The 27,641-nt window shown below is 40.2% G+C and overlaps 2 protein-coding genes across 5 annotated transcripts; both read left to right on the top strand.

Moving 5' to 3' along the window:
* The first annotated feature begins 346 nt into the window (after nt 1-346).
* map3k20a (mitogen-activated protein kinase kinase kinase 20a) lies at nt 347-19,934 on the top strand. Of its 4 annotated transcripts, none has more exons than XM_086091973.1 (20): nt 347-435; nt 3,124-3,313; nt 4,726-4,813; nt 5,917-6,018; nt 6,625-6,690; nt 6,918-6,946; nt 7,235-7,372; nt 8,325-8,411; nt 8,717-8,791; nt 8,875-8,981; nt 10,441-10,576; nt 13,431-13,475; nt 13,550-13,580; nt 13,655-13,794; nt 13,882-13,944; nt 14,311-14,400; nt 17,506-17,622; nt 17,735-17,809; nt 18,845-18,989; nt 19,063-19,934. In XM_086091973.1, the coding sequence occupies exons 2-20, from the start codon at nt 3,155-3,157 to the stop codon at nt 19,767-19,769; spliced, it is 2,400 nt and encodes a 799-aa protein (XP_085948099.1). In that variant the 5' UTR covers nt 347-435; nt 3,124-3,154; the 3' UTR covers nt 19,770-19,934. The 4 variants fall into 4 exon arrangements, with proteins under 4 accessions (XP_085948099.1, XP_085948098.1, XP_085948097.1 ...); XM_086091972.1 differs by having other exon boundaries at nt 370-539; nt 13,550-13,574; XM_086091971.1 differs by having other exon boundaries at nt 370-539.
* A 709-nt stretch (nt 19,935-20,643) lies between these two features.
* Nucleotides 20,644-26,695, top strand: cdca7a (cell division cycle associated 7a). The gene is made up of 10 exons (XM_086091454.1): nt 20,644-20,766; nt 21,334-21,474; nt 21,560-21,682; nt 21,759-21,962; nt 22,052-22,126; nt 23,138-23,326; nt 23,406-23,534; nt 24,332-24,481; nt 24,570-24,706; nt 24,796-26,695. The coding sequence occupies exons 1-10, from the start codon at nt 20,746-20,748 to the stop codon at nt 24,827-24,829; spliced, it is 1,203 nt and encodes a 400-aa protein (XP_085947580.1). The 5' UTR covers nt 20,644-20,745; the 3' UTR covers nt 24,830-26,695.
* The last annotated feature ends 946 nt before the right edge of the window (nt 26,696-27,641 follow it).

Here is a 27,641-nt window from a genome sequence, read left to right as displayed (position 1 = left end):
TGCAAAATACCACAAATAAACCCCCAAGCACAAATTACAAGCACCCTGTTTGAGTGGTTGATGCTTAGTATCTTGGTAAATGACACTGGCAATTCAGCAATTATTTTTGTCTAGTTTGTTTTAACAATTGATTGTTTTATAATCATGGCCTAGCAGTGGTTTTTCCATCCGTAAATTTACTGCAATTATGATTTGACCAGTTTTGATTTACGTACATATTCACGTTACGTCGCCGTCATTGCGGAACTCTGTCGTAATCTGAGGAAGGTTTGAACTGTAGTGAAAAGTAGAAACGTCATTCTTGTTTCTGACCAGCAGGAAGCGCTGTTGTCATTAGAATTAGTTGACCAAAGAGGCCGGTCCTTCAAGTCAACTCCAGAAGTTGTGTAACCAGTACAACCACCGTGGGTTGAGCACGTGAAGAAGAAAAAAAAGGCAAGTATCACTCGATTTCCTGGAACATTTTGGTTTCTTCACTTCCACTTTGTGCCACTTCAACGACGAGCCGCTTGACGCCCTCCGAAAAGTTGATGTATGCGGTACGTATGATGAGGGAACATTTGTGTACGGTAATGCTTTGTTTTCGTGTGGCTCGGCATCCTCATGTACGTTAGTTTGAAACTTTCAACTCTCAATCAAAGCCCTTTCTTTACGTTTGGCTCTACAGTTTCATATTAGTGATGTTTGCTACTACTACTACTACTAATAATAATAATAATACTGCTGCTGCTGCTACTACTACCACCACCATCATTACACTCTTATCTACACAATTTATGAGGGAATGTCCCTCACTGTGTATCTATCTATCTATCTATCTATCCATCTACTCAAAATGCACTGTACATTAATTGAATAAAATTATACTTAAATAAATAATGACAAACCGATTGAATTTCAGATAATGGATGATTTAATGTAAATGTCTTATCAGAAAGACCCTGTAAAGTGAATTCATCAATTTCTTTCTGAATGCATTTTGCAAACACTGAGAAGAACTAAGTAGTACTGAATTGTGGAGATATTGACAGTTCCGAGCTTACGTCACAATTAAAATGGTGGTCAACTCGGTGAAAGGAAGCTCTTTGCTCATTGAAAAGCATTGGACTTAAGATCGTTGTAATTTGATTTGTAAGGATTATTTTGATTTCAAAATAACAATCTGTCTTGTTTGAATGCTAGTTACAGGAAAAAGCAATACAGTACGCCGTTTGTTTACACACCGTGTAAAGGAAGCATTTCCATTGCGGAAATATCAGAAATGCCTGGATGTTCGGAATTTTCAATAGCAGTAAACTCTTTTTCACCATTCAATTTTTCCTGCTCCCCTCCCATCCTGTATATAAGAACTTGGGTTGCCTTCTTTCATACTTGTATAAGTGTTTGTCGGCAACAATTTTGTTACTCAGTTATTACCTATTAGCTCGCAATCGAACTGGTGGCTATCGCTTTTTATCACGGCGTGGAAAGATTGGCAACAACCCGGTGAGATATATCCCAGCCACTGGAGCCTTTAAGCGGATACATTTTCACAGCTCATGTTGGAATGTGTAGGCATAAGATACAAGAAGAAGTAGCATCCATTTTGCATTCAACAGACACGCCTACAAAATTTGAGAGCGTCACAATTGCTCGATCTTTCACAATAATGAAGCCTCTTTTTTTTGGGGGGGGGGGGGGGGGGGGTTAATAGGCCACAGTGTGTTTGTTTTGGCTTTTGCTGAACCCTTGAAACTGTCTCACCAACCACGGAACTATGGTGGTACTCGTACCACATTTCTGCCATGGAGTAAAACCATTCCTCAGATGAGATTTCTCAACAGCACTTTACATACGCAACTGGACACTTCAATAGGTACACCTCAGAATTATCTTGAGAGATTTTTGGTGGAAATAAGTGTGCACATGAAGAACTGCAGTACAGTAAAGTCTTTTGGCTGACTTTTTAAAATAATTTTCCCATTGGTGTCATGAAGGTTGATTTGAATTGTTCCAACTGCCAAGAAAATATCAACTAATCAGGATGGATGTACAGTATCGGTATGCTTGTTTATTCCAAATGTTCAATATATTGTCCAAATGAGTAAGCAGAAATCGAAAGTCATCAACTAGCAAATCCAGTTCTCAATGTTCCTGTTAGTACATGACATGAATTGGCTAAATGCCTTCCAGTAATTTAAAAACGCCTCTCTTTATGACGCAGGCTGGTTGTTCATCACTGCAACCTACCACCACACAATTGATTCAGTTCTTGTTGGATTGGATGTCCTTAGATTGTGCAGGTGCCCAATAAAGCCACCTGTGATTGTATGTGAGGAGACATCACCCAGCATCCTCTGTGACTTTAGTATTGCTGTCACGCTTCCAGCCGTGTTTGCTGTTCAGTGAGAAGCGTCGAGAATGAGTGGCGCAATGTCACTGTCCCCCCCCCCCCCCCCCCCCCCCCGTCCCCCGTGACCCCGCTTGAGTGGACACACAATGCAGTGGGCCGTCCCGCGGAGCAGCGTCCTACAAGGGCTGAGTGTAGCATGAATACGCGTTAATGGTCGCAAAGCAATGGCTCCCCTCTGTGACAATTGAGGAAAAACCATCCGTGGACAGCAATCCCAATGAAGAACAAGGTAACAGCCTTTTAAAAGCCCTAATGGCTCAGCTGCAAATTGGGAAAGCGAGGAACAATAACAGCTATACTTTGCTTTAATGATGGAAGAATTATTTCTTTCAAAAAAAAAATTCACTTGGTGCTTTTATCGACAAACAAAAGGATAGATTCCTCAGCAATCTAGAGTTGTATTTTCCCGCTGTGATTGGAAACGTTTGGTACTGGGTTTTTTTTAAACTGTCAAATGCCATTGCGTTTCACTGAAAAATGGATGGTGGGCCGCAAATGGCCCCCGGGCCGTAGTTTGGACACCACTGGCTTAAAGCAATATATATTCAATTCATGTGTGTGTTTTTTTTACACAAAACTGTAAATTAGTTCGTTTTTCATCAACCAAGTTCTTTAAAGAAATCCGCTGTATGTATTTTAACACTGTATTTCTTTTTCACATGTTACTGCATTTACGTGACAAAACAAAGTTACATATTCAATTCCACCTTTGCCTCCTTGTGCTTTTCCAGAAGCGGTGTCAGCACCAAGCGTCAGAATGAGATGTCGTCTCATAGCGGCTCATTTGTGCAAATCAAGTTCGATGACATCCACTACTTTGAGAACTGTGGCGGCGGCAGCTTCGGAAGTGTGTACCGGGCCAGATGGATCTCCCAGGACAAAGAGGTGGCGGTGAAAAAACTGCTCAAGATTGAGAACGAGGTGGGAGTCATAATTGCCCGGGGCTTTTCATGTACACTTTGCACTTTTTAATTGTCACTATAGTAATCATTTTAATTGCGAGGCCATTTAGTGGGATGTGGTGACTTGCGCACACATCATTCATGGTCATTATACTCCCCCACGACGAGAATGGTGTTGCAAAAGAAACGTTATTGGCAAATCCTATCTGCTGCGGTTTACGACACGGGGGTGCCCCTGATTCAAGCACAAGCCCATTGTCTTAAAGACACGAGAGAGAGAAAAAGAATCATCTTTGAAAAAACTTCATTTGTCAGCCTGTGACAGTGTATTTGGAGTATCTTTTATGAATCCTAGTGCAAGATCACAGACTGCACTTCAGTCAGTGTTGCGGGGATCATCATTGGTAAAATAAAAAGTGTCATCTTTTAAGTGGGGAAGCAATTGTTTGCTTAATTACAGTGTTTTGCTACTGTTACTCTTAAGTGCTTTTGTCAGGTTTCTGTTCACGCTGCTAGTATGCTATATAACTATAATACAGTATGTATTGTGTTATATCTGACACCACCATTTATTCACAATAATTAACATCTCATACAGTGTCAATCAAAAGTGAGCAGGAGTATCGATAATGTATTCTTAAAATTGGGTTTTATAAGATTAAATGGTTTGAAATGTTGGAAGACGTCTCACTGTCACAAGTTTTGGGTTTGAATCTCGCATCCAGCTTGCGTGTTCTCCCTATGTTTGAGTGGGTTTTCTCCAGGGACCCGGGCTTCCTTCCGCATTCCAAGAGCATGCATGCATTTCAGACTCTAGATCAATTAGATTATTTTACTTAAAACAATCAGGTTTATAACATGCCTCTTGTTTAAATGCAATGTTAGACCATGGATGTAAAGTGAAAGTCAACCTAAAACATTTCTTGACAATAATATGTTATATGAGAACTCACTAGTCTAAACATGACATTCTGATTAATATTACATTTGTGGAACATGAGTTATGAAGCTAAATCCAGCCGTTTTTCTCCATTTCAGGGGGCGGCCATTTTGCCACTTGTCAACTGAAGATGACATCAATGTTGCTCATGTCTCAGGCAACGACCAATCACAGCTCACCTGTTTCCTGAAGCTGCGCTGTGATTGGTTGTTACCTGAGACCTGAGCAACATTGATGTCATCTTCAGTTGACATCAAGTGGCAAAATGGCCGCCCCCTGAAATGGAGAAAAACTGCTGGATATTGCAGCTTAACTCAGATTCCACTAACGCAGTATTAAACAGAATAACATATTTAGATTAGTGGAGCTGCATAGACCATATTATTGACTTCCACTTTAGTAAGGCGTCCAGTGATTGTATATTTTAATTTATGGATTTTCCTCTCCGTGTTTAATGCAAACTACTCGTCCTTTGTTTGTCCACCACCCAGGCTGAAATCCTCAGCGTCCTGAGCCATCGGAACATCATCCAGTTTTACGGCGCTGTCGTTGAGGCTCCCAACTATGGAATCGTCACTGGTATGGGACGTAAATATTTTGTTGTCCTGCACACTTTTACCAGTCAAGTTTTGTTACTACCTATACTTGATAAGTGAAATACTTTGCTCCAATAGAAATGAGGGAAACGTGTCATTAGTTAGACCAATTGTGCAAAGTATAAACAGTATAAGCAGCAAGTGAAAAAACATTTCCAACTGCTGCTGTGGTGTCCATCTTAGGAACTGAAATGGATTTGCTGTTAAGTAGCCAGTGGGTGTCTGTTTATTCAAGGGTGAATTATATTACCGGCAGAAATTGTAAAGTGTTTATTGATTATCCTTTGTAATTTCCTGTGTTGACACAGTGCTCCAACAGCTAATATGTATATGCGCTTCAGTATACATGCGTACAACTGTCTCTGTTTATTACTGCCACTCGGGCGCCGCATAAAATACAGCAAAAAAAATAGCTAGGCGTTAATAGGGGCAAAGGTGCTTTTAAATGTGATGCCTAAGATGAGAAAATGAGTCAAGAAGTTATCGAATGCTACTGAAAGCAGATCATCTGTGTGCATCAGGGCCACAGACGACGTCCCAGTCATATTATCTGTGGAATGTGGACGCAATATATTCAAGTGCAAAGTGCAGTCGTAGGCAGGCATTGACTTGTTGTCGCTGCTTGTTGGTGTTTGGTCTCTCTGGCGTCTGCTAATTCACGTATTGCTAAATAAGTAGCACCAATTAGTCAAATTCTTCAGCTATGAATATTAGTAAACAATCATCTTAACAACAACATCACTATCAGAGAAACCTGCCATCAAAGCAACAATGCTTATAATTTAGAATCGAACCCTATACAAGATAGCCAAGGTAGCTGTTATCATAAATCAGATCACTGCTTGTTTCCAACACTCTTCTAACAGACACAATTTTCTATTTTATATATTCCAAAGCAAGAACTTGTATTAATCTGTGCATTATGTATTAAAATCGTTAATCACATTATATTAGATCTGAATCATATCAAAAATATATTTTAAATGCCCTTTGTAACGGAAGAAAAACAACAAAAAGTCCTATCAACAATAGTACTGTTTACTGCCCAAGAGTGTTTATTTCTGTGCTTTCCTGTTTCCTGGATAGAATATGCCAGCGGTGGATCATTGTATGACTACCTCTCCTGCAATGAGAGTGAAGAAATGGACATGGGCCATATTATGACATGGTCTACAGAGATCGCCAGAGGTGAGATAAGTCAAGTTATCCATTAGTTAGTATGCACTACATAAGCTACTTTTTGTTTTAAAGCACCTTTAGAGTAGTGGTTCTCAACTATTTTACACCAAGTATTGGACTATGGATTTATTTTTTGCTGCCTAACTGATATTCCACAAACGTGATATTACCGGTAATCAGAATGCTGTGTTTAGATTAGTGGGGGCACATTCAATATAGTATTGTAAAGACACATTTTGTGTTGACTTACTCTTTAAATACTACTGAACTCTTCTTTAAAAAAATTACTTGAAAAGTAAATTTAAAAAAGTGGTTTTGTATTTTTCTATATATATATAAACAAGTTTAAACAGGTTGTATGACTACTAGCTACAAATGTTATTCTAATATTTTAATTTAATTTTGATTTAATTGAGTGATTCTTTCGCATACCACCAGAGGGAGCCTGTGTACCTCAAGTGGTAGTCATACCACACTTTGACAACAATCACTGTCTTAGAGTTTGCCTTTTACTTAGCATCAGGCTAAGTCATTATAACTATAAATATATACAAAATGAATTTCACTCTGATTATTAAGGCTAATAATTCACTCTTCCCTTTATTCCCATTTCAGGAATCCACTATTTACACTCAGAGGCCCCTGTAAAGGTGATCCACAGAGATCTGAAGTCAAGGAATGGTAACTAAACCATTTTCCATGTCTCAACTAGTATTCGCAGCAGCCAAAACATTAGGTACACTTGCACAATCCAATTCGATCCAGTCCAAAAGTTCAGACTTACATAATGATAATTCCCAGTTTCACCAGATTTCTGCAGGTGTGTCAAATGTTGCGACTGGTGAGTGAATTTTTCATGGGTGCTTTGTCATTTTTATCACAAAGAAAGTATGTTTGTTTTTTTCCAGTTGTTATAACGGCGGATAAAGTCCTCAAGGTAGGTGTAGGTTTGGCTCACACGTACAACAAGCAGGCATTGCCTAACTACATTATGTATAGATTAAATGTCCCTTGAGCTGACCTTATTCGAAGCTGAATGTGTTGTTAAGTAACTTTTATGGTACATACACATAAACAGTGTAATAAATGTGCTCCACACATTCAACAATTAGCTGAGCAAAAAAATAAAAATAAATAACAATCCAAACAATTCTATTGTTGATACATACCGGTAGTCAAATTAAAGCTATTTCAGTTGTGATATTTTTTTCTTCCCCCCCCCTAGATTTGTGACTTTGGGGCCTCTAAGTTTTTGACCCACACGACGCACATGTCTTTGGTGGGCACCTTTCCATGGATGGCACCTGAGGTCATCCAGAGCCTGCCAGTGTCTGAGACCTGTGACACCTTCTCCTATGCTGTGGTGAGTTGTGTAAACAGCAAAGAAATCGTATGTGTGTGCGTGTGCGCTAGGCTGTATCGTAACAATTGTAAGTGTCGAAAGAAAGCTCGAAGAAAGTTGGCGGTTTTGAAACCTTTCAAAAATTGCGTTGCAGCCACACCTCATCCTGGGTGCGACACCCCTGGGAATGACCACAGTTTAGGAAGTCACATGATCATGTGTCAGGTTTTGAGTGATGGCTGTTACAAATTTGCGTAATGTTGTTTTTGTTAACCTTTAAGAAATGCATATTTTACAGACATATTGCTGGTAAATGTAATATTTTCTAAAAAATCTGTGCTGTTGGTCAGTCCACACGTAGTGATGTCATTTTTACTAATTATTGACCACTCAAAAGTGTTGAAAATGGCTTGCTCTTTTTGATGACGCAATGTTAATGGTTGAACAAAATGCTGTTTTGGGAGTCTCCTGAAAAGTGACGATTTTGGCGGTACAAGGTTTCGGCTTAATAAGGCTATTTTTGGGGGTATTTTTCTGGGGGGGCGAATCTGGAATCGGATTAATGGCATTTCCATTCGTGTCAATGGGAAAATATGTTTTGAGATGTGTTTTGAGTCACAAATGTGGTCACGGAATGAGTTGAACTCTTATCTCAAGGCACGTAAATGTTAGGTTTGATGTCAAACATCAGGAGATGGATGGAAAATATCGCTGCTATGTGAAAAACACTTGTATCCATTTTTGTCATTTTTTTTTTACATTTTTATGTTTTGGGGATGAAACTGAATGCAGACATCCCAAAAACTTCAAAATAAAAAACGACAGTATACAAATATCTGTGTAATATGTGTACACGGTTATTGTATATAATGCATGGCATTAATTACCATAACCATTATTATAATATCCATTGTCATAAAGTATCAGTATATTACAGTAATTTTTCACAATTTAAAAACGGCTTTTGTTCCAGGTGCTTTGGGAAATGCTGACACGTGAGGTACCATTCAAAGGCCTGGAAGGCTTACAAGTGGCTTGGCTTGTTGTGGAAAAGGAGGAGGTATTTTATCACCCAATTAATTTAATTTATTTTATAATAATATTGCACACCAGAAGGAGTAGCACAATCAGCACAATATCCAATGAACTGAAGCAAAAAATGTGGCAAAAGCAGGTGATTTCTTTGCATTCTATTTAATTATGTCACTTATGAACTTGAATTTTTAGTAGTATTGTTTGTCCAGCAAAATTATAAACATAATAATAATAATAGTAAAACTACTACTACTAATAATTAAAGCTCTTAAGTGACCTTATGTTCAAACACCGGTGTAACAATCTACTGTATGCGTTTTTGTGTTTCAGAGGTTGACTGTCCCCAGCGGCTGTCCTGCCAGCTTTGCAGAACTAATGAGGGACTGCTGGATGGCGGATCCAAAAGTGAGTGCTGCAACTACTTCAACTGGCACTCTGAGCCACAACATGTCGGCATGGCACGCAACTAAACTTGTCCCTCGATTCAGGAGAGGCCAACGTTCAAGCAGATCCTGTCTACTTTGGAGGCCATGGCGAACGACAGCCAACTTCCCCAACAGTGCAACTCTTTCCTCCACAACAAGTCTGAATGGAGGTAACGTAATGAGGCATTCTGCAGGCCAACTAAATGTATTGAGAAGTCAATATGCACTCAGCCTAAAGGAAATTGCAAAGAATGACATGGAAATGTGGCTGACGGGGGTCGGGAAATACAAAAAAAGAAGTGGAGATGGTTCATATAGATCTTTAATGACTTGACTGATGGTGACAGAAAGGCATAAAAACCTCCGACGAATCCTCCATCTGGATATATTTCCTCTCTTTACCCATAAGGCCCTAAAAATAATCACCATCTTTTTCAAGTAGAAGTGTTTAATTGGGCTGTGTGAGCAGCTGGAGTTTCAGTTGATGTTCAGCACAGCCTGAGTCTCAGCTGCTACTTTATTCTGCCTCAGCCCCTCGGCAGGCATGGCGCCGTGCGGCTCCTTCTTCGTCACAAAGTCGTGCTGGCGCCGTCGCATTTGCGCAGGTGAGGCGGGCTCCAAATAGTGGACAGGTCATGTGCGACCGGTACAATCTTGCCAGACTCCAGGTGGTCCGAGAGCTGTTTGTGCTTGTGTGAAGTTCCTGGAATATTGTTTTTGAGTTTACTCTCAGAAAAAGTATGTTCAGCATTTTTGGATTGTTCCTTGACCAAGATTCAAGACCCTTGATTCATATTGATATCATGATTACTAAACGCGTTGATTTCAAAAGTTTGTATTTATTAAACTACCAAAACTCAATTGTAAGTAGAATTGGAAAGAACAACTCCAAAAATAAATTAGTAACAAGTTCAAAAAAACTGAAACAAAGAAACAACAAACTAAATAATATACCGGTAAATCAAAACCATTAAATAAACATAAATACCTGCTGTTCCTCCCTTGGCCTCTGTGGGGCAATGTGGTGCCTTATAACTGCACACTTAATATTAGATAAAAAGAGAAGAATAAAGTTGCAATCGAGCTTTATTAATATGAATCGATTCGATTTACAAGGGCCAGATTTGATTTGATTGATTTGGGATTCAGTTAAGGATTTTACGCAGTACCAATTTTAATGTTACACGTGTTTACAATTTATATTTATATAATTTTATATACTATTTAATTTTACTTAAGTAATTTTAAATATACATTTAAAATATTCGGAATTGTCTTAAATTGCAAAAAGTCAGGTCTTTCAAAAATACTTTTAAAGAAAACTGCACAATACAAAAAAATAAAAATAGGCCTTTAGGTAAAAATCTATTTTCACACGAATACAGCATATGGGAAAAATATGGATTACAAGAATCGATTTACGGTTTTATGATTTATGAGTATTATTCTATTACCTACTTGAATCTGTTACTACAGCATTTGTGTGTGAGTATTTGTTATTCGAAGGATTATCACTAGTGATAAAGTGGCAATTTCCAAACCAAACCAACCAACCAGAAACATCGAGTACGACATATATCACATATCTGAGTATTGTTGAGACATTTTTTTTTGTGTGTGGTGTTGCAGGGGCGAGATCGAAGCCACACTCGACAGGCTGAAGAAGCTGGAGAGGGACCTGAGTAGCAAAGAGCAGGAACTGAAGGAGAGGGAGCGCCGTCTGAAGATGTGGGAGCGCAAACTCATCCAACAGTCCAACAGCCCGGTGAGTTACTCCTGAGCACTTCTTCACCTTGCCACAACCTTGGTGTGAACTGTCCTCAGCAGCGCCCTCTCTCTGCCACTGAATGAAATACAGAAACGTTTTTTTTCCTCCAGTAGGTGGAAGAAGGCAATGCCTTAGAATGGCACTAAGTGCTGTGTAGATCTACCCAAAGGCCAAACAAGTCCATTTTGGATCATATTTAAATCTCAATTCAACTTAAAATATATATATAAAAAAAAAAAACGTCATAATCTTCCAAGAAACACTAATTTGTGAGTAATAATAGTGTTGAAGCACTTTGGTCAATACAAGATCATATCGGCTATCTATGCCGGAAATTTTATGTACGTATATATACAATGGACTTTGTTTTATGTGTCACAAATTTGTTCAAACACTGCCCATACACTAATACAAATAATATAAACCATTGATCTGGGGTTGCCAGCTTGCCATGGTCGCCAATAGTATACTGTATTATGTTAACAAGATGATAACATGATTGAGAAGCTGTTATTTGAAAATCGCTTTCGCTTGAAAAAAAAATTCTGTGTAATTTTTTTTTTGTATTTTTTTTTAAATTTCCCGTTTTATTGAATATTTTTTGAGGGGGTTCTGAGTAGATTTTTTCAGTTTTTCCGAATGTTTTATTCCGTTTTTTCTGAATATTAAAAAATGAATAAATAAATAGAAAAAAAATATTCTGAAAAACACAAAAAAAATATTCCATTAAAGTCAGAAAAATAGTATTTTTCCAAGTAAATGCAATACGTTTCTGTACAAATGTATTTTTTTTGCTTTAAGATCATAGTTTCAAATTAGCCATTTTCTTACTATATTGTCCCTGTTCTTACCCGAGTGATAAGCTAAATAGACCTCCTACACAGTGCTGCTGTATGTCAGTCAAGTAGAATTTCAACTAATGCAGAATTGATGTTGTGGAAGAACTTGTTTCTAGATTAATTACTTGTAAACCATTAGCTGTAATTACACACCATAAAAGCTCTACTTTTGTGTGCTTCTTGTGCGTTTTATGCATTTAGTCTGTCATTCAGAAAAAGAACCATTTCACACAGAAATAAATTCTCCATCGAGTCCTCACCCTATGGACATTATGGAAGTCATTTCATGTATGCCTGATGTGGCATGCTGTGAAGAAAGAAGCCACAAGCGCCGGCTCCTTGTGGAAGGCCAATCTTTTATGATGAAGTGACATTTTGCTGACATTAAGATTGGCCAATTTGTTCTGAATGTGCTGGAGTGCAGTTGTTGCGGCAGTCTCTCACTTACTGAGATGTCCTCGGGCCCTTGTATAAAGTACTTAATAATAAGGGCAAAAATAATTTGCTATTTTAATAATTATAATGTTTCGGCAGATTTGACCAAAAATACTTATATGTACACATTGTTCTACTATATGCTGTTCAATTCAAGGCATTGTTCACATTAGAGCCTGGCAGATTGAATTAGCTTCATATTGTGGAAAAACGTGTCTCCTTTGACTGCCTTCTTGTTCTCATTTGTCTTTTATAACACGCCTGGAACTCATACGGGCAAAGTGTTGCCGCGTTCTATTTGCATTGGTTTTATTTTTTTGGCGACAATATATTTACATTTAATTGACGCCAATTGTTTTTAAATTATATACCATGATTTTACCGATCCGGCCCACCTGGTAATATATTTTCCTCCATGTGACCCCTAAGCTAATATGAGTTTGACACCCCTCTTAAAAGCTTCTTTTTTTTTTGTTGTGCAAATAGTTCAAAATTATGCCATGCAAATTTATTGAACTTAAAAGTTAAATACTACTGAACTTTTAGTTCAATGTTTAAGTCACGATACTGTAGTGTAATGCAGTTTGAACATTTAATTCAGTGATCCTTTTTCCTGCCACTAGAGGGAGCCTGGGTACCAGCACACTTTGAGAATCATTGCTCCATGCCAGCACTGATGCCTTTCTGTGATGATGGGATCAAATAAAAACAAAACAAAGAAAAAGCTCATCGTAAATCATACTTTACAATTTTGTTCACATAACATTGGAGTTGAAATCCAAGTTGCTCTTAGTGTGCGTTCATTCCTTCCCATATGTGGTGATGCCGACGATACATGATATAACCGCATTTAGAACTTCTTTCAGATTGGACAGAGAAAAGATATATAAATACCATATAGGGTACATTTTGCTTTCTTAAAAGACTTCATGGGTCTGATTACCCAGCATGCATTTAGTCCACATGGAGGCAAGGCTGTGTGATATAAAAAAGAAAGCAACAACAAATTGTGCAAATTCCACACAGCGGCAAGTGACAAGTTTGAAGAAAGAACGCGAGCAGTCCATTTGTTGAAAAGTGCTGTTCAAAATAAGACCGAACGTGCTTGCTTCCAAAGCGCAGCATGGAAGAGGCGGGAAGCGCCGGCGGGGCTGAGTGTCTTTATGAGGCCAAATGTATGGCAGCAGCCAGTGTTTATCGAGGCCCGCCGCATTCAGCTCTTAATCTGAAGGAGACGCTGAAAAGAGACGACTCGCTCACTTAGTCATCTTTCCTCCAATTTTCCACGGCAGCGTTTCTGTCATTACGCGCCATTCTACCCATCACAATGACGGAGTCTTTATTTTGCCTGTCAAGTTTCTGCGTGATTACATTTATTGAGCAATAAATGATTTGTCATTCAAATAGATGGCGTCAGGCTCAGGCAGATGGACAGTGCAGTCTGATAAAGACCATTAGGGGCCCGATGCAAAAAAGAAATAAATAAATAAAAAAATTGCTTGATTGAAAACGTGTCTGTTTTCAATTTTGGTAACATTTCCATTTGTCATTGTGTTGTTTGAACTTGTGTTTTGCAGCTGCTGCCGACGCTCGACATCTACACGTGGACGGAGGAGCATGTGGTCAGTGTCGCGACTACACTATTTACGTGCTTGATTATTATTTGCAGCTAACACGTGACCATTATGCTACACAGTATTTCTGGATGCAGCAAATATTTGGTAAAGGTTTGTACTATCTTTTTCAAATGATTGCGAAAATGTATTGCGAGTTTGAGCTGAGCTGTCATTTCCTGTTTTAGAGAGCAGCGCATGCGGGATGCACCTGTACGCTGACCTATTTCGAGACAATCACATTACGGGAAAAAGGCTCTTATTGCTGTCGGAGAACGACATGCGGGACATGGGCATCAAGTCCAAAGGTCACGTCATGCACCTGAAGGCAAGGCGAGGCGGAATGTTGGGACGTTCCCATGATGCAATGGCACCACTTGCTGTCGTGATTTATGTCATGTTTCCTCTTTGGCAGAGTGAAATTGAGAAGCTGACCAACGATTACCTCGGGTTGGTCCACTTTCCGCCTCTGCTCAAGGTAGAATGGGTCAAACTTTTTTTTTTCTCTTGAGCCCGTTTGTTGCGTCATCGTGTGAGGGTTATTGTAAACTATGGGGCGCCTTTGTTGGAGAGGTTCTCCAAATGACACCCGGACAGCTCTCCGTGACCCTGTACAGGTTATGTTGTTATAAAAAATTCTTGGATGGATAGTATAAGCAGAAGTAATAACAATCTTGTCAATCAAGGAAAGAGAACAAAGAAAATATTGTTCCTACTTCTAAGTAAGATGGGAGCATAAACATTGTTACTGCTCTCATTCTCATTACTGTGTCCCTAATATTGTGAGTCTCACTGTGTTGAACTGATTTATTTATTAATTTTTTTTGACATTTTTTTTTCCCAGGAGGAGCTTGAAAATGAGGTGGAAAGCAGTAAAAGTGTGAATCTGGAACTGGTCTTTGGGTATCACTGGAAGCCAGGCTTGGGAAAATCCGTACGTTTTTCTTCTTTACTCCATTTAAGTCCCTGTAAAGTGAACTTTGTTTTTAAATACGTTATACATGCAATGACTGACCGCTATTTCTTGCATATTTATCATATAAGTATAGTTACTATTTACTATTACAATTGTAAAGGTATAGCATTAAACTTTTTTTTCTTTCTATTTCAGTTGCGATGTGCGATTAGTTAGCGACTAGCTAGCTATGCCTACACTAAAAAAAAAAATGCATCTTGCCTTCAGATGCAGCTTTAGATTTATGGCAGATTCCAATAATGACATATGACAGAATACATTTCTGATAACCGATTGACCGGTTATTTAAAAAAAATATATAATGAAAGAAATAATCTTTTTTTTTTAACCATTAACAATGGATTAGAGGCAGAACATTTGACTGTTTTGCAATACTTTGCCCTTCAGTATTTGTTTAACTTTAAAAAAATATATATATATATTTTTTTATTTTGCTGTTTTCGTTTGAGGTGTGACTGTTTGAATGTCATTATCTTTGTCTTGTGTTGTGACAGGGTTTCCCCCATAAAATGTGCTATGCCTGGCGGTCATGGACAGACTGAGAACAAAATTCGACCCAGAAAAATATTGGGAAAGAAAAGCCTGGCCTATAAAGCACTGGGGGAAACCCTGGTTGTAATATATTAACGTGTAAAGAAAATCAACAAAAAAAACTGCCAATTTTAAAAGAGCTAATAATCAGCTAGCTGATTATTTTGGTCGGGCCCTACTTTAGAGCGCCTTATTGTTAGCCACGAGTGCGTGCACGTCACGGTCAAGAGCACGAAGCGAATTGCACATACTGTGGACGAATGTGTGCCTAATAAAGCGTCCACAAAGGTGTCCAACCAATGACGGCTGCTTTGTGACAACATTGATATGCGGTGGCAAGAATCTCTAATGATAGCTGTTACGCTGACCATTACAGGCATCACGATACAGGTATAAAAGCAGACAAATAAACATGTCATCCTCCATGGAGCGCTCGCTCGCAGGCCTTAGTGAGCTTGAAAAAAAAAAAGGGCTGGCTCTTCACTTGCCGTTCGAATTTAATCAAAAATAGCCCATTTAGCCAGAAGTCGTTTTCTTTTTAAAAGGAAAACGTTATTTAATCTTTCAGCTGTTCATTGTCCCATCATAAATAGTCCTCTTTCAGTGTGTTCGGCGGGGCTGAAACGAGCCTGCTAATTGCCTCCCATTTCTTCTGACATGTGGTGGTTTAGTGGGTCGAAAACACAGCGGGGAGAAGGAAACAGGAGGCTGAGAAAATGAGAGCTAATTATTTTCCCCTGCCTGGTGTCAGGTTCCGTGTCAGCCTTGTTTTTACAAACTGGAAGTTTTTTTTTTTGTGTGTGTGCACAAAATAAAACAAACCCACACTGCATTTTTCCCCTCCTCTTCGCCCCTCTTTGCTGGCGATGTCATGGAAGCAGCTGCACTTCTCAAAGACAAAATGAGGGCCTTGCGATTGAGCGGCCACCATCTGACAGCCACTGAGGGTTCCCTGCTAATGAGGATATCACCGTGCAGCCAAGTGAAAGGTGCTGAATTATGTATGAGTTGTCATTATATGCACTCGGGTCCAAGGCATCATTACGCCACATTGTTTCTGCCGGAGTGATTAGACTCGCGTCGACGCGGGAGCCCCGGCGCGACCGTCCCGGGGCCAGCGTCGAGGCCGCTGGTGTGTTTCCAAGCCAGCCGGATTGAACACCACCCCCCCCCCCCCCCCGCCCCCAACGGGAGAGGGCGAAGGCTCCTCAGACGAGTGTGTCAGCACTGCTCCTCTGATGTCCTTCCCTGTGATCAGCGCACAATGGATTGGCCTGCACCCTGAACCCCGTGTGGTTAAGCGGTGACCTGTGGCTCCGTGGCGGCCGTTTGGGGATCGGCGCAATCATTACTGCTTCGTCAGCATGTAGCGGGCGGGGGAAAAGGGACTGCGACATTGTTCACATTTGGACCCCCCCCCCCAGTGAGGGTGTGATGTGAGGAAGAAAGAAAAAAAACACACAACCAGTTTGACAAATGATACTCCCAGATACAACAAGGCACTTTTTCCCCCCCACTGGATGTACGTGATTTTGGCAGATCCCACACACTTTTTTTTTTTTTTTTACATAGTTTTATTATTTGATAAAAATTAGTCCGTTTGAGATTGAACATTTTGCATGCATCCCTAAAATTGCAGTCCACTCTGTCATTAGGGAGTAATGCAGCAATGTACTAATGAAAAAGTGACGGGCTTAAAATTGAACCCTGGGGAACACCATGGCTCAGTGATAGAGTGGTCGTCTCGCAACCCGAAGTTTGTGGGTTTTATCCTCAATCCTTGTGACCATGTCGAAGTGTCCTTGAGCAAGACACTGAACCCTAATTTGCTCCTCGAGGACCTGGCAATGCCCTGCGTGGCAGCAGCCTCCCATTGTTGTATGGAATTGCTGTGTGATTGGGTGAATGTGAGGCTTCGTTGGAACAGTAAATATTCAGTTATGTTTTGTCATTTTATTTCGACTATATGTGTAGTCAAGCTTATCATGTCCACCCTGTCATTTTAAAATATCAATTTATAAAAATGGCTTTCAGAATTTTTTTATTATTATTATCTTTATTCATTTTTATACTATATATTAATATATCTTTTTTACTCTATATTTTATTATTGTTATTTTGCTAACGGAATCATGTTGCTAACTAAGTGAAGGTCCATCATGTGCTCATTAAATGCTAACCTTCACCAAAAATGTCCACGCTGTCAGCAAGCTCACATATTTTGCTGTTTGTAGAAATACAGCATTGTAGATTGCTTGCATAATATTGATTGTAAAGTTCAATTGAAATTCTCTCTTTTTTTTTTGGCGTCTCAATCTCACCTTATGTTGCTAATCCTCCATCACTGCCTTGGAAAGCGTTCCCATTTTTACTGAGGCCCATTTAATTCTGAGGCACTTCCACAGATTTCCTCTAGGTTGTGCTGTTGCTTTACATACAGAAGTTCTCATAGAAAAGTGGCTTGCTCAATTATCTTGATTTCATGCTTATTGCTGCCTGCCCTGTCTTACAATGAATTATTTCCCCGTTAAGGACTGCAAGTGGAAAATGTTCCTGGAACTTGACGGAGATGACGTGGCCTTAACTTTCATCAAGGATGTCATCTTCAGCCCCAATCGACAGGATGTGGAGCCCATGCGGATGACTAAGGTTTTGTGCTTTGGTTATAAAGTTACTATAAACGTGCTGACTTGCTCAATTTGTCCTCCCTGCTTCGTGTTTGTATAACACTAATGAACAAATTCCTCTTCCAATAACGCAGCCGCCGTTTGTAATGGACAAATGGATCGTCGGGATACAGCCCAACCAGAAAGTGGACTACACAGTCAGCTATAAGGTGAATGATGACGCCTGTCAATCACTTGTTGTTTTCATGAAGCAGTCGCACACGATTCAGTTCAGTTCTGCTGCTCAATTTTTTGGCTTGTCATTATTGGTACCAAAACAACTAATCCAATCTGTTTGAGGCATGCTTTTGCTTTATTGGTTTTAGCGCCATCTTGTGGCATCTTGGTGTGGAGCGTCATTTTGTCACGACAATGAAGCTCCTTAACTCACTTCAACATAGTTGCTTAACACCAATATGCCTCACGAAGGTGCCAAAAGCAATACTCAAAATCGGCAAATAGGTGATTATATATTTTTAAACTTTGCATTTATTGAATAACCTATATAATAACCAAATTTAATTTTGGGGTCTATACAAAACAATCCAGTTAAATTTTGGGCTTTACAAAACAAACAAATACACAAAACAACCCTTTTTTTGTTGTTTTTGTTTTGTGGGTTATTCATTGTGACTCAAATGTTGGGGCAAAGTGAATACGTCACTTTGCTACGGTCGATTTTTGGAACAGTAGACGTTTCCTGATTTGGCTTGCAAACATCACACACGCAAAAAACTAAAAGTTGCGTCAGTCCATTTTTAGAAGTCCCCCCCCCCCCCCCCCCAAAAAAAAGTGAATTTGTGAATGCCAGACCACAAATATTCCTGAACGCTAGAGTCAAATTTTGAATTGTTCATTCAGCTTAAGAGGTTTCCACTACAGCAAAAAAAGGACTCAACCCTGCACTCGAAAAAACCCCAACAACAAACAAACAATTATAGGTCAAAAAGAGAGTGACCACTTCTTGGGTCAATATGACCCTTTTTTTTTGGTACAATCTTACAAAACAACCCAAGAAATAATTTTGTACAATGTACAAAAAAATTCAAGATCAGTTACTTTTTAACCCAATAGTTTTTTGCGTGTGTGATGTTTGCAAGCCAAATCAGGAAACGTCTACTGTTCCAAAATCGACCGCAGCAAAGTGACCTGTCGTGTTTGGTGGGAATACGTCTCACGTGTCCTTTGTTAACACGTCAATCCAGAGTAATGTCAGGTTACCAAAGTCAACTCGGCACAGCTGCGCCTTGACGTGGTGTCAGACTGGTGGACCGGATGCCATCAAAATGGTGGAGCTCGTCATCGAACCGACACCTGTTCACTTTGACTTGAGCCCCAGGACTAACTCTGGTAAAGATGTTCTACAAAAATGGACCGCCTATTTATCTCCCTGTTACAATAAAATTGGTGTCATGTGTTTTAGACATTGATGAAACTTGGATGCGCAGTGTGCGGCTACGGCAGATCGTCCGTCAGAAATTGCAGCAGCCCACGAACGCCCTCCCCACCCTCACCAGCTCAGGAGCCCGCACGCTTCCTCAGTTCCTGTCAGTGCACGAAAGCCAAGCGTCGTCTTACGCGGCGGCGGCGCGCCGCTCGCCCGTCCGCGCCTCCGTCAGAACCTGGAACGACTCGCGCAGCTCCTCGCCCGGCTCCTCGCCCACCGCCGGCCTGTCGGCCAAACTGTCGCCGCTCTGTTTGGGGTCAAAGGGCAGCAGCCCGTGCAGCACGACCTCAGAGAGCATGTCGGAAAGAGAGCGGCCGCTCAGCGCGGGCGTCGTGCTCGAGTACAGACGACCGGGCTTTTTTGGCAGCGCCGCCGGGCAAGGGAGGGGCAGTTGGAGGGCAAGCCAAAGCGTCAATAAAAGCAACAAAAGTCCTCGACAGCCAGCCAGGCCGCGGTCACACAGTTACAGCGCCACAGCGCAGATCCGCCCGTGCGTAATACCCGGTATAATGTCAGTGACGGAAATCCCCAACGAGGAAAACGAGGAGGCCAAAGTCAGCAGTGACGGCAGCTGGATCAAAGTGGAGCGCCACAAAAGGTCGCCGCGACAGGACAATAAAGCGGTCAGAGGTCGGCCGAGGAGAGGAGGGCGGGGAGGACGCGGTGCGGGGGGGAGGACTTAATATGGCACGCAACAAACATGTCATCAACTGGAATGTATTACCATGTATAATAATATTTACATGCTCTAAAGGGAACTGTTTCTATAAATGAATTGTTTTTTAAACTGGCTGCTAATTTAAATAATGGTCAGAAAATATTTATTAAAGTTACACCATTCCTAAAGAGTTATTGCTTTTTTATTTACACACTGTACTAATTATGCATTCCTAGTTTAACACATTTTTTGTGCTTGTTTGCATATAAAAAAACATGCATAAAATCTACTTTTTAAATTATTTTAAAAACTATTTTATTTGGCGATACAGTTCATGCTTCTTGGACAGCTGGAAAAATGACATATTTCTTCATTCAATACATACAATTTATTTATGTTAATTTCAATCAAATGGAAATTAAATAGTTCTTTATACATTTCTCAAACCATTCCAAATTAGAAAACACTTTAAGATATATGCTCTGAATTACTCTGTAGATTAAGAAACGTTCATTTGAGATTGAAAGTCAACTCTTTGGGGCAAAATCATCCACCCAGTAAAGATTAAACCTCTCATTTTGGAGTCTATAAACAGGAATCTCATGTTGGAGGGAAATCACTCTTTACCCGCCTTGTATGCAAATTTCAAAGTGAAAAAATTCGCGCCTCGCCGAAACACATAGAAGATACATACAATTTAATGTCATGAATTAAACCCTTTTTTAAGTTGTGTTGTTCAGATACAAACACATATAACGTGTTATCGTCATTAAAATAAATACGATCATCTTTTTGTGTCATTACGCAGCGAAACGCTAACTATTCCCTTTTAACGATTAATTTATTTTATTCAGCTTCCAGGACGTTGTAATGGCGCGGGAAACGAACGTGAATAGCGCGCGCTCCAGGAGCCGGATGTGCATTGTTCACTGCAGAGCTCAAGAGGCGAGCAACAGTTCGGATCCACTTTCTGTCTGCGTGCAACAACTTTGAAGACTAAAATGCCTTGCACACGCTCCAAGGTAACAATAATATTTGCTTGCGTGTTGTGTTTATTGTATGACGTCGAACTAAGTTTGTACTTTCATTCGTTGTACGAGAGCCAAATTTGTGCATTTACTGACTACTTTTATTCAAACCTTCTATACCAATCTTGAATTTGTGGAACCTTGGCAAAAGTGATAGCAGTGGTTCTTTTCGCCGTGACCGGAAATTCGCCACCGAGCGTTATTTGGCCGTGAATTGCGCAAAAACTATGAAAATAGGAGAGAAAAGCACAATCAATTTGACTTTTCTTCTTTAAAAAAAAAAATACATTTAGTGACCCCCTACATTTTAAACCATTGTGTTTACATCTCTACAGTTGTGCTTTGTTTACATAACCTGGCAGAATTGCAGAAATTTTAAAACAGTTTTAAAACCCATTAAAAAAAAAAGTGATTTGCCTGAACACTCGTATTTTCTTTAAGTGATGGTAGACATCTTAAAAAAATCTGCCAGAAAAGTCCTGTGAGAAAAGCACACTCGAGGTGACCCCCAACTTAAACTGCGATTTGTATCCACGAGATTTGACTGTATTTCTTTACCAGAGTGCAGCAGCCCAGCCTCCCTCCACCAGGATGAGTTTGAGAAGCTTCCGCAGCGTCCCCCTGGTTACCATGGAGACGTCCTCCTCTTCCTCCGACGACAGCTGCGACAGTTTTGGCTCCGATGGAGGCTTCGCAAACACGGTAATAACACGTGTGTTGTTACCGGGCGGTGATTACCGTGAAGCATCTGAGCAGCGACGCTAACAACACGGGTTTTGTATTTTAGAGGAGCAACTCCCGGCTGTCGAGGCGGCTGCTTGACAAGACAAAAGTTCTGGAGGCCGCTGCGGAGAAAGACGCGCGCAACGGGTTCGAGGAGGAGCTCATCAACACTCAGATGAAAGCGATGGTGGGTGATTTGCAAGGAAGGCATGGGTGAAAATGTTTCAATTTAAGATCAAATCCTCAAAAATGTTTCCTCCCAGAAAGTAGATCCCGATTCTGAGCCTGCGAGACGCGGACGCAGGTCCAACCTTTTGAAGGTGGCCATTGCTTTCCCCACCCGGAAGGCGGGCGCCAAGAGGCCTGCGTCCGAACCGCTCCCTCGACCTAAAGTGCTGGACTCTGATAAGGAAGAGGAGAACTTCATGGCCAAGAGAGCTTTGAATATTAAAGAGAACAAAGAAATGGTAGCGAAGATTGCGTTTACTCAAAATGATCAGACTTTTTTTTTTTTTTTCTTTCGCGAGTGTGACCTCTCATCCCTGTTTTGTTTCAGCTTGCTCAGCTGATGGCAGAGCTCAACAAACTACCAGGACTCCTTCCCAAACGAATGACCTCTGCTTCCACAACGGTATAATAATTCCCTCGTCATCCAATAGCGCATGCGTGTTGTGTATATGCCACGCACAACAGGTGAAAATCCGTGACATAGTAAAACATAATATATATATATTTTTTTTTAAAGGACTTTCACCTCTTCAACACACCTTAAATATCTTCTTAAACACATTTAATTGTATTAAAACACACTTAAGCCTTTAAAATACAGTTTGAAAGTCTATTCTCAGTTTTCATACGCCAACTAAAGTCTGCTAGCTTGACGCTAACAATGCCAAATACAGACATTAGCATAGCTGTTAGTTTTAAACCTTCAAACTGCTACTTTAACAAATATGGAGCAACAACACATACAAACATAGCATACAACAAAATGGAATTTAAATATATTTACACACTAAAATGTTCAGCCAACTTGTATAATTAAATCCAATGAAAGTCTGCTAGCTTAATGCTAACATAATACGAAACGCAATAGTCAAACAGAAATGAGCATGGATGTTAGATGAGTTATAAACCTTTTAAACAACTGCTAATTTAACACACACGTAGCAGGTACACATACAACAAAATGAAATTAAACAATGTGTATTTAAAGACCAAAATGTTAAACCAAACCATATAATTCAACATAAGTCTGCCAGCTAACGATATATAAACCTTTAAACAACTGCTAGCAGCAGCAACACATACAGAGCATACAACAAAAGCAAATTAAACATATTATTTAAACACAATATAGTTTGGTCCAATGAAAGTTTGCTAGCTTAATGCTAACATATGTGAAATGCCAAAGACAAATGGAAGTTAGCATAGATTACATGAGTTTCTAAACCTTAAAACAAATACGACACAAATAACAAACACATACAAAGAGGTCAAACGTCTGCTAGCTTAACGCTAACATTTAATGCAAAATGCCATAGACAAGTGGAAATTAGCATAGATGTTGCTTTTAAAATAATGATTATTTACTGGCGCTTACAGAAGAATATTTTTCTGATACATCATCATCACTTTTCAGACCCCACGTGCACCTCGCCGCTCCATGCCCGAAAATTTGAGGCGTAGCTCTGAGCGTCTGTCTCGACCCCACACTCGCTCCCGCACGCTAGTGGACGGCCCGCCCAGCCCGACGCCAGAGGAGGAAGAACCCGAGGACAAGTTTAGCCTGGTGCGACAAAGCCGCTACTACGAAGAAGTGGACGAGCCGGTAAGCTGCGTTTTTCCGTCTCTCTAGTCGTCGCTAACGTTGCTCTCAAAGCTAACGGCTAATCATTTTTCACGTCCAGGTCCGCCGCCGCTCGTGCAACGGCATCAAGGCCTTCCCGCACGTGGTTCGACCCGTGGACGAGGTCACGGAGGCCGAGCTTGAGCACATTTGCTACAACGTGAGGGAGAAAGTGTACAACAGCGTCACTGTGAGTTCGAAAAGCGCTACTTTTGTCTAAATGAAGCTCCTCAACTCACTTCAACGTACAGTAAATCCTTGGCGGCGGGGATGGTGGCAAAACACTACTTTTGTCCAAATGGAAGATCCTCAACTCACTTCAACGCAGTTTTTTGGTCCCAAGATGACGGCAAAGTTTTTCTTTTGTCTAAATGAAGCCCCTCTACTCAAACAGAATTCTTTGGTCCCAAGATAGCAAAAAAAGCACTACTTTTGTCTGAATGAAATTACTCAACTCACTTCAATGCAATTCTTGGCCCCAAGATGGCGGCAAAGCTTTAATTTTGTCAAAATGAAGTCCTTTAACATAATTGCTGCACCCAAAATGGTCAAAAAGCACTACTTTTGTCTAAATGAAGCTCCTCAACTCACTTCAACACAGTTTCTTGACCCCAAGATGGCGGCAAAGTGTTTTTTTTGTCTATAGTGGCAAAGCACTACTTTTGTCTAAATGGAAAATCCTCAACTCCTATCAGTTCTTGGCCCCAAGATGGCGGCAAAGCTTTAATTTTGTCTAAATGAAGCCCTTCAACATAATTGCTGCACCCAAAATGGTCGAGAAGCACTACTTTTGTTTAAATGTAGATGCTCAACATACTTCAACATAATTCCTTGGTTCCAACATAGCAGAAAAGCACTACTTTTATCTAAATTAAGCTCCGCAACTCACTTCAACAAACCCAGTATTTTTATTTATTACTATTGTGGGATTCTTATTTTTTTTAATTTTTTTTTAAAGAAGACTTTTCCCTCTTGTCTGTCTTCCAGGGGAGCACTTGCCACCAGTGCCGCCAGAAAACAATCGACACCAAAACCAACTGCCGCAATCCCGAATGCGTCGGCGTCCGCGGTCAGTTTTGCGGCCCGTGCCTCCGCAACCGCTACGGGGAGGAAGTGCGCGATGCTCTGCTGGACACGGTGAGTTCCGTAAAGATTGCGTGCGTGCGTGTGCGCGCTCGCCAAGCGTCGCCGGAGTCTCACGTGTGCCTCGTCGTTCCCCCGCCAGGAGTGGCGCTGCCCGCCGTGCCGAGGCATCTGCAACTGCAGCTTCTGCCGGGCCCGCGAAGGCCGCTGCGCCACCGGAGTGCTCGTCTATCTGGCCAAATATCACGGCTTTGACAATGTCCATGCCTACCTGAGAAGGTGACGGATGCGTTATCGGCGACCATTTTGTATTTATGTTTTTAAACGTTTTTTTTTTTTTTTAATCTCGTCGTCGTTTTTCTGTGCAGCTTGAAGAAGGAGCTGGAAGAGGTTAGCGAGTGATGACCAGCCAATGGAGACGCTCGCCTACGAACTTTGACACTTTTGTGCGATCGCATTATTAGGTTATTAATAATTCTTGGATTTGCATTTGAAATGAATATCAAGAGTTGATCATCTGTGATTATTAGCAAGTTTTGATGAACTACTATTTTCATAAAAAAATATATAAAAAGGAACGGTTTTAAGGCAATGTTTGGAATGAACCCCAGTTCAAAATACACTTGCACAAATATTTGCTGTATTTTAAAGTTCGAGGCAAAATACATATTAAGTGTGCTTTATTTTATTTTATTGAACTCATTCACTCCCAGTCATTTCCACAGAAGCAATTCCCTTCACTCCCGGCTGTTTTATTGGATTTTGAGATTTTGCAACACCCACAGAATATTGTGTTCTAAAACATGGAACCTACCAAAAAAAAAAGATTAGTCTCTTCTTTCATCAGGAAAAAAAGTATATTTCTATCTGTTTCCGTTTTGCAGCAATTGGCATTGGAATATAGCTACGTTTCATCCTTATTCACAAATCTATTTAGAATTGTGACTAATTGAGGTTTTTTTTTCAACATGGTCCTGATTCATCTCCTTTGCTCTGCTGGCCGTTTGTGTAATAACTACCATTTTTTCCCAACTGTTTTTTTTGCAGTTGAGAGGCTGCAACAAAGCCTTCTGTGTGCTCTAGCATTAAAACAAAAAAAAAAACAAAAAAACGTATAAATACGTCTTTGGGACACTTAATCCATTAAAATAGAATGTATTTATTTGTTTTTGGGAGCGAATGAGTTAATGTATGCGATCCCAAAATTGTTAAAATACTGAACGTAACGGTTAAAAAAAAATCTTGTTGATCCCCCCCCTGTGCTTCTTTAGCTTTTGTAAGACAGGTAATGTTTACTTATGGATTATTATTATTTTCTTACAGCATTGTTTCCCAACCTTTATTGAACCAAGGCAGACATTTTCCATTACATAAATCTCACACAAAATGTCACTAAGTGTGTCCTATCCACCTTCTGCCTTTAAGAGCATTTAATTGTTAAGTTAAAAATGCATTATTATAATTTTTTTAGTAAATACATTTTGGCACTTCTGGTGGGGAATCACTGCTTAATCACTGCTGTTTTTTCACATTGTTTTAAATGTAGATTTCAGACAGTCTGGTTGAACTTTTTTTCTTTTATTTTTTGTCTGTAAAGTGGAAGTCAACCTTAAACATTTCTTGACAATAATATGTTTATATGTGACCTCACTAGTCTAAACATGACATTCTGATTAATATTACATTGGTGTAATATAAGTTACGCATCAAAATCCAGCCGTTTTTATCCATCTCAGCGGGCGGCTATTTTGCCACATGCTGTCGACTGAAGATGACATCACAGTTGCTCAGGGCTCAGGCAACGACCAATCACAGCTCACCTGTTTTCTGAAGCTGAGCTGTCATTGGCTGCCTAAAAACTGCTAGATTTTGTTGCTTAACTTATGTGGTTTTTTTGGGTTGACTTCTTTTAATTTCTTGTAAATGTGTTTACATGTGAAAAAGTGAGACCTGTAAGCCTGTCCTTCGACAGGACACAAGTCGGGGTCCACTGCCCGCCACGTGGCGCCGGCGAAGAGCTCGGTGTGATGTACTGTACCACTCATATCTCCTTCATTAGATAACCGGCGCTAATGGCGTGGAAACAATTAGCGCACTCTAATGGGACTCTCGTACCTGTAAATCATTTCATCCTGCGCTCTGCCATGGCTCATTTTGTGCTCACCCTTGTGATTCTGGACACGTGAATTGAACTCTCCTGTATCAGTCTGCTGCAAAGCGTACTTCTTTCGGCTCGGGTTGGGAAATTTCTGGTTTTAGCCCGTTGCTTGCGACGTGCTGACTGAACTGTAAATTTTTATTATTAAAGTCATAATCTTTGCAGAAACAAAGTGTCACCTCTCCGTTGTTGAAATGTGGAGCTGTGACTGAAATTCGTTTGGTTATCGACACTGTTTTATACAAGATTCAATGGAAGTTGAAATTAGCAGAATCTTCTATTTCGCCATTTTCAGCAATAAAATGTTAATATTTGATCTAGAATTAATTTGATAACTTTATTTTTCACGTACAATTAAAAACATTTTGCCACTTGCTTTTGACTGAAAATGACATCACAGGTGCTCAGCACTCATGTAACGACCAATCACAGCTCACCTGTTTCCTGGGTTTGGTCATGTGACATTCGCAAAATCATCCACAATTGGTTGTGGCACACATGATGACATTTACAGCTGAGAGCAAAAGGCAAAAAGTGTTTTTAAAGGCATCAATTGTACATGAAAAATAATGACGTTATCAAATTAATTATAGATAACATGAACTTCTTACTGCTGAAAATGGCTCAATCAGTCAATATCCCTTTTAAGCAGCAAAAGCTGCCCGTTTTTATCCATCTTAAGGGGCGGCCATTTTGCTACTTACAGTCACCTGAAAATGGCATCACAGTTACTTTACTCTGGGCTCAGGGGACGACCAATCACGGCTTGGCTTCCGAAAACAGGTGAGCCGTGATTGGTCGCTAAATGAGCCTTGAGGAAGTGATGTCATTTTCAGTTGGTGGCAAAATGGCAACCCTGATATAAAAATATATATTTTTTAAACTCCTATTCTGTGGTTGGCCAATAAAAATGCAGCGTGCCAGACTGTACACCCACCAATTATTTAGAATATGAAATATGCAGGTATTAACTCATTCACTGCCATTGACGGCTATAGACGTCCAAAATTCATTTGAACTATTTCTATAAAAAAAAAAAAAATAATAATTTTAACA

Source organism: Leptonotus elevatus, chromosome 12, assembly GCF_054856555.1.
Source record: "Leptonotus elevatus isolate MCC_2025b chromosome 12, RoL_Lele_1.0, whole genome shotgun sequence".
Classification (NCBI taxonomy): domain Eukaryota; kingdom Metazoa; phylum Chordata; class Actinopteri; order Syngnathiformes; family Syngnathidae; genus Leptonotus; species Leptonotus elevatus.
Note: the sequence above shows the minus strand (reverse complement) of the source record. Positions and strands in the feature narration are given on the sequence as shown.

What these genes read in the sequence shown, in the direction of transcription:
- map3k20a (XM_086091971.1), top strand. An exon ending in TGCTCAAGATTGAGAACGAG is followed by an intron (nt 3,314 to 4,725) that starts GTGGGAGTCATA and finishes TCCACCACCCAG; the next exon opens with GCTGAAATCCTCAGCGTCCT. An exon ending in ACACCTTCTCCTATGCTGTG is followed by an intron (nt 7,373 to 8,324) that starts GTGAGTTGTGTA and finishes CTTTTGTTCCAG; the next exon opens with GTGCTTTGGGAAATGCTGAC.
- cdca7a (XM_086091454.1), top strand. Translation starts at nt 20,746, where the DNA reads ATGCCTTGCACACGCTCCAAG. An exon ending in ATGGAGGCTTCGCAAACACG is followed by an intron (nt 21,475 to 21,559) that starts GTAATAACACGT and finishes TTTGTATTTTAG; the next exon opens with AGGAGCAACTCCCGGCTGTC. An exon ending in ACGAAGAAGTGGACGAGCCG is followed by an intron (nt 23,327 to 23,405) that starts GTAAGCTGCGTT and finishes TTTCACGTCCAG; the next exon opens with GTCCGCCGCCGCTCGTGCAA.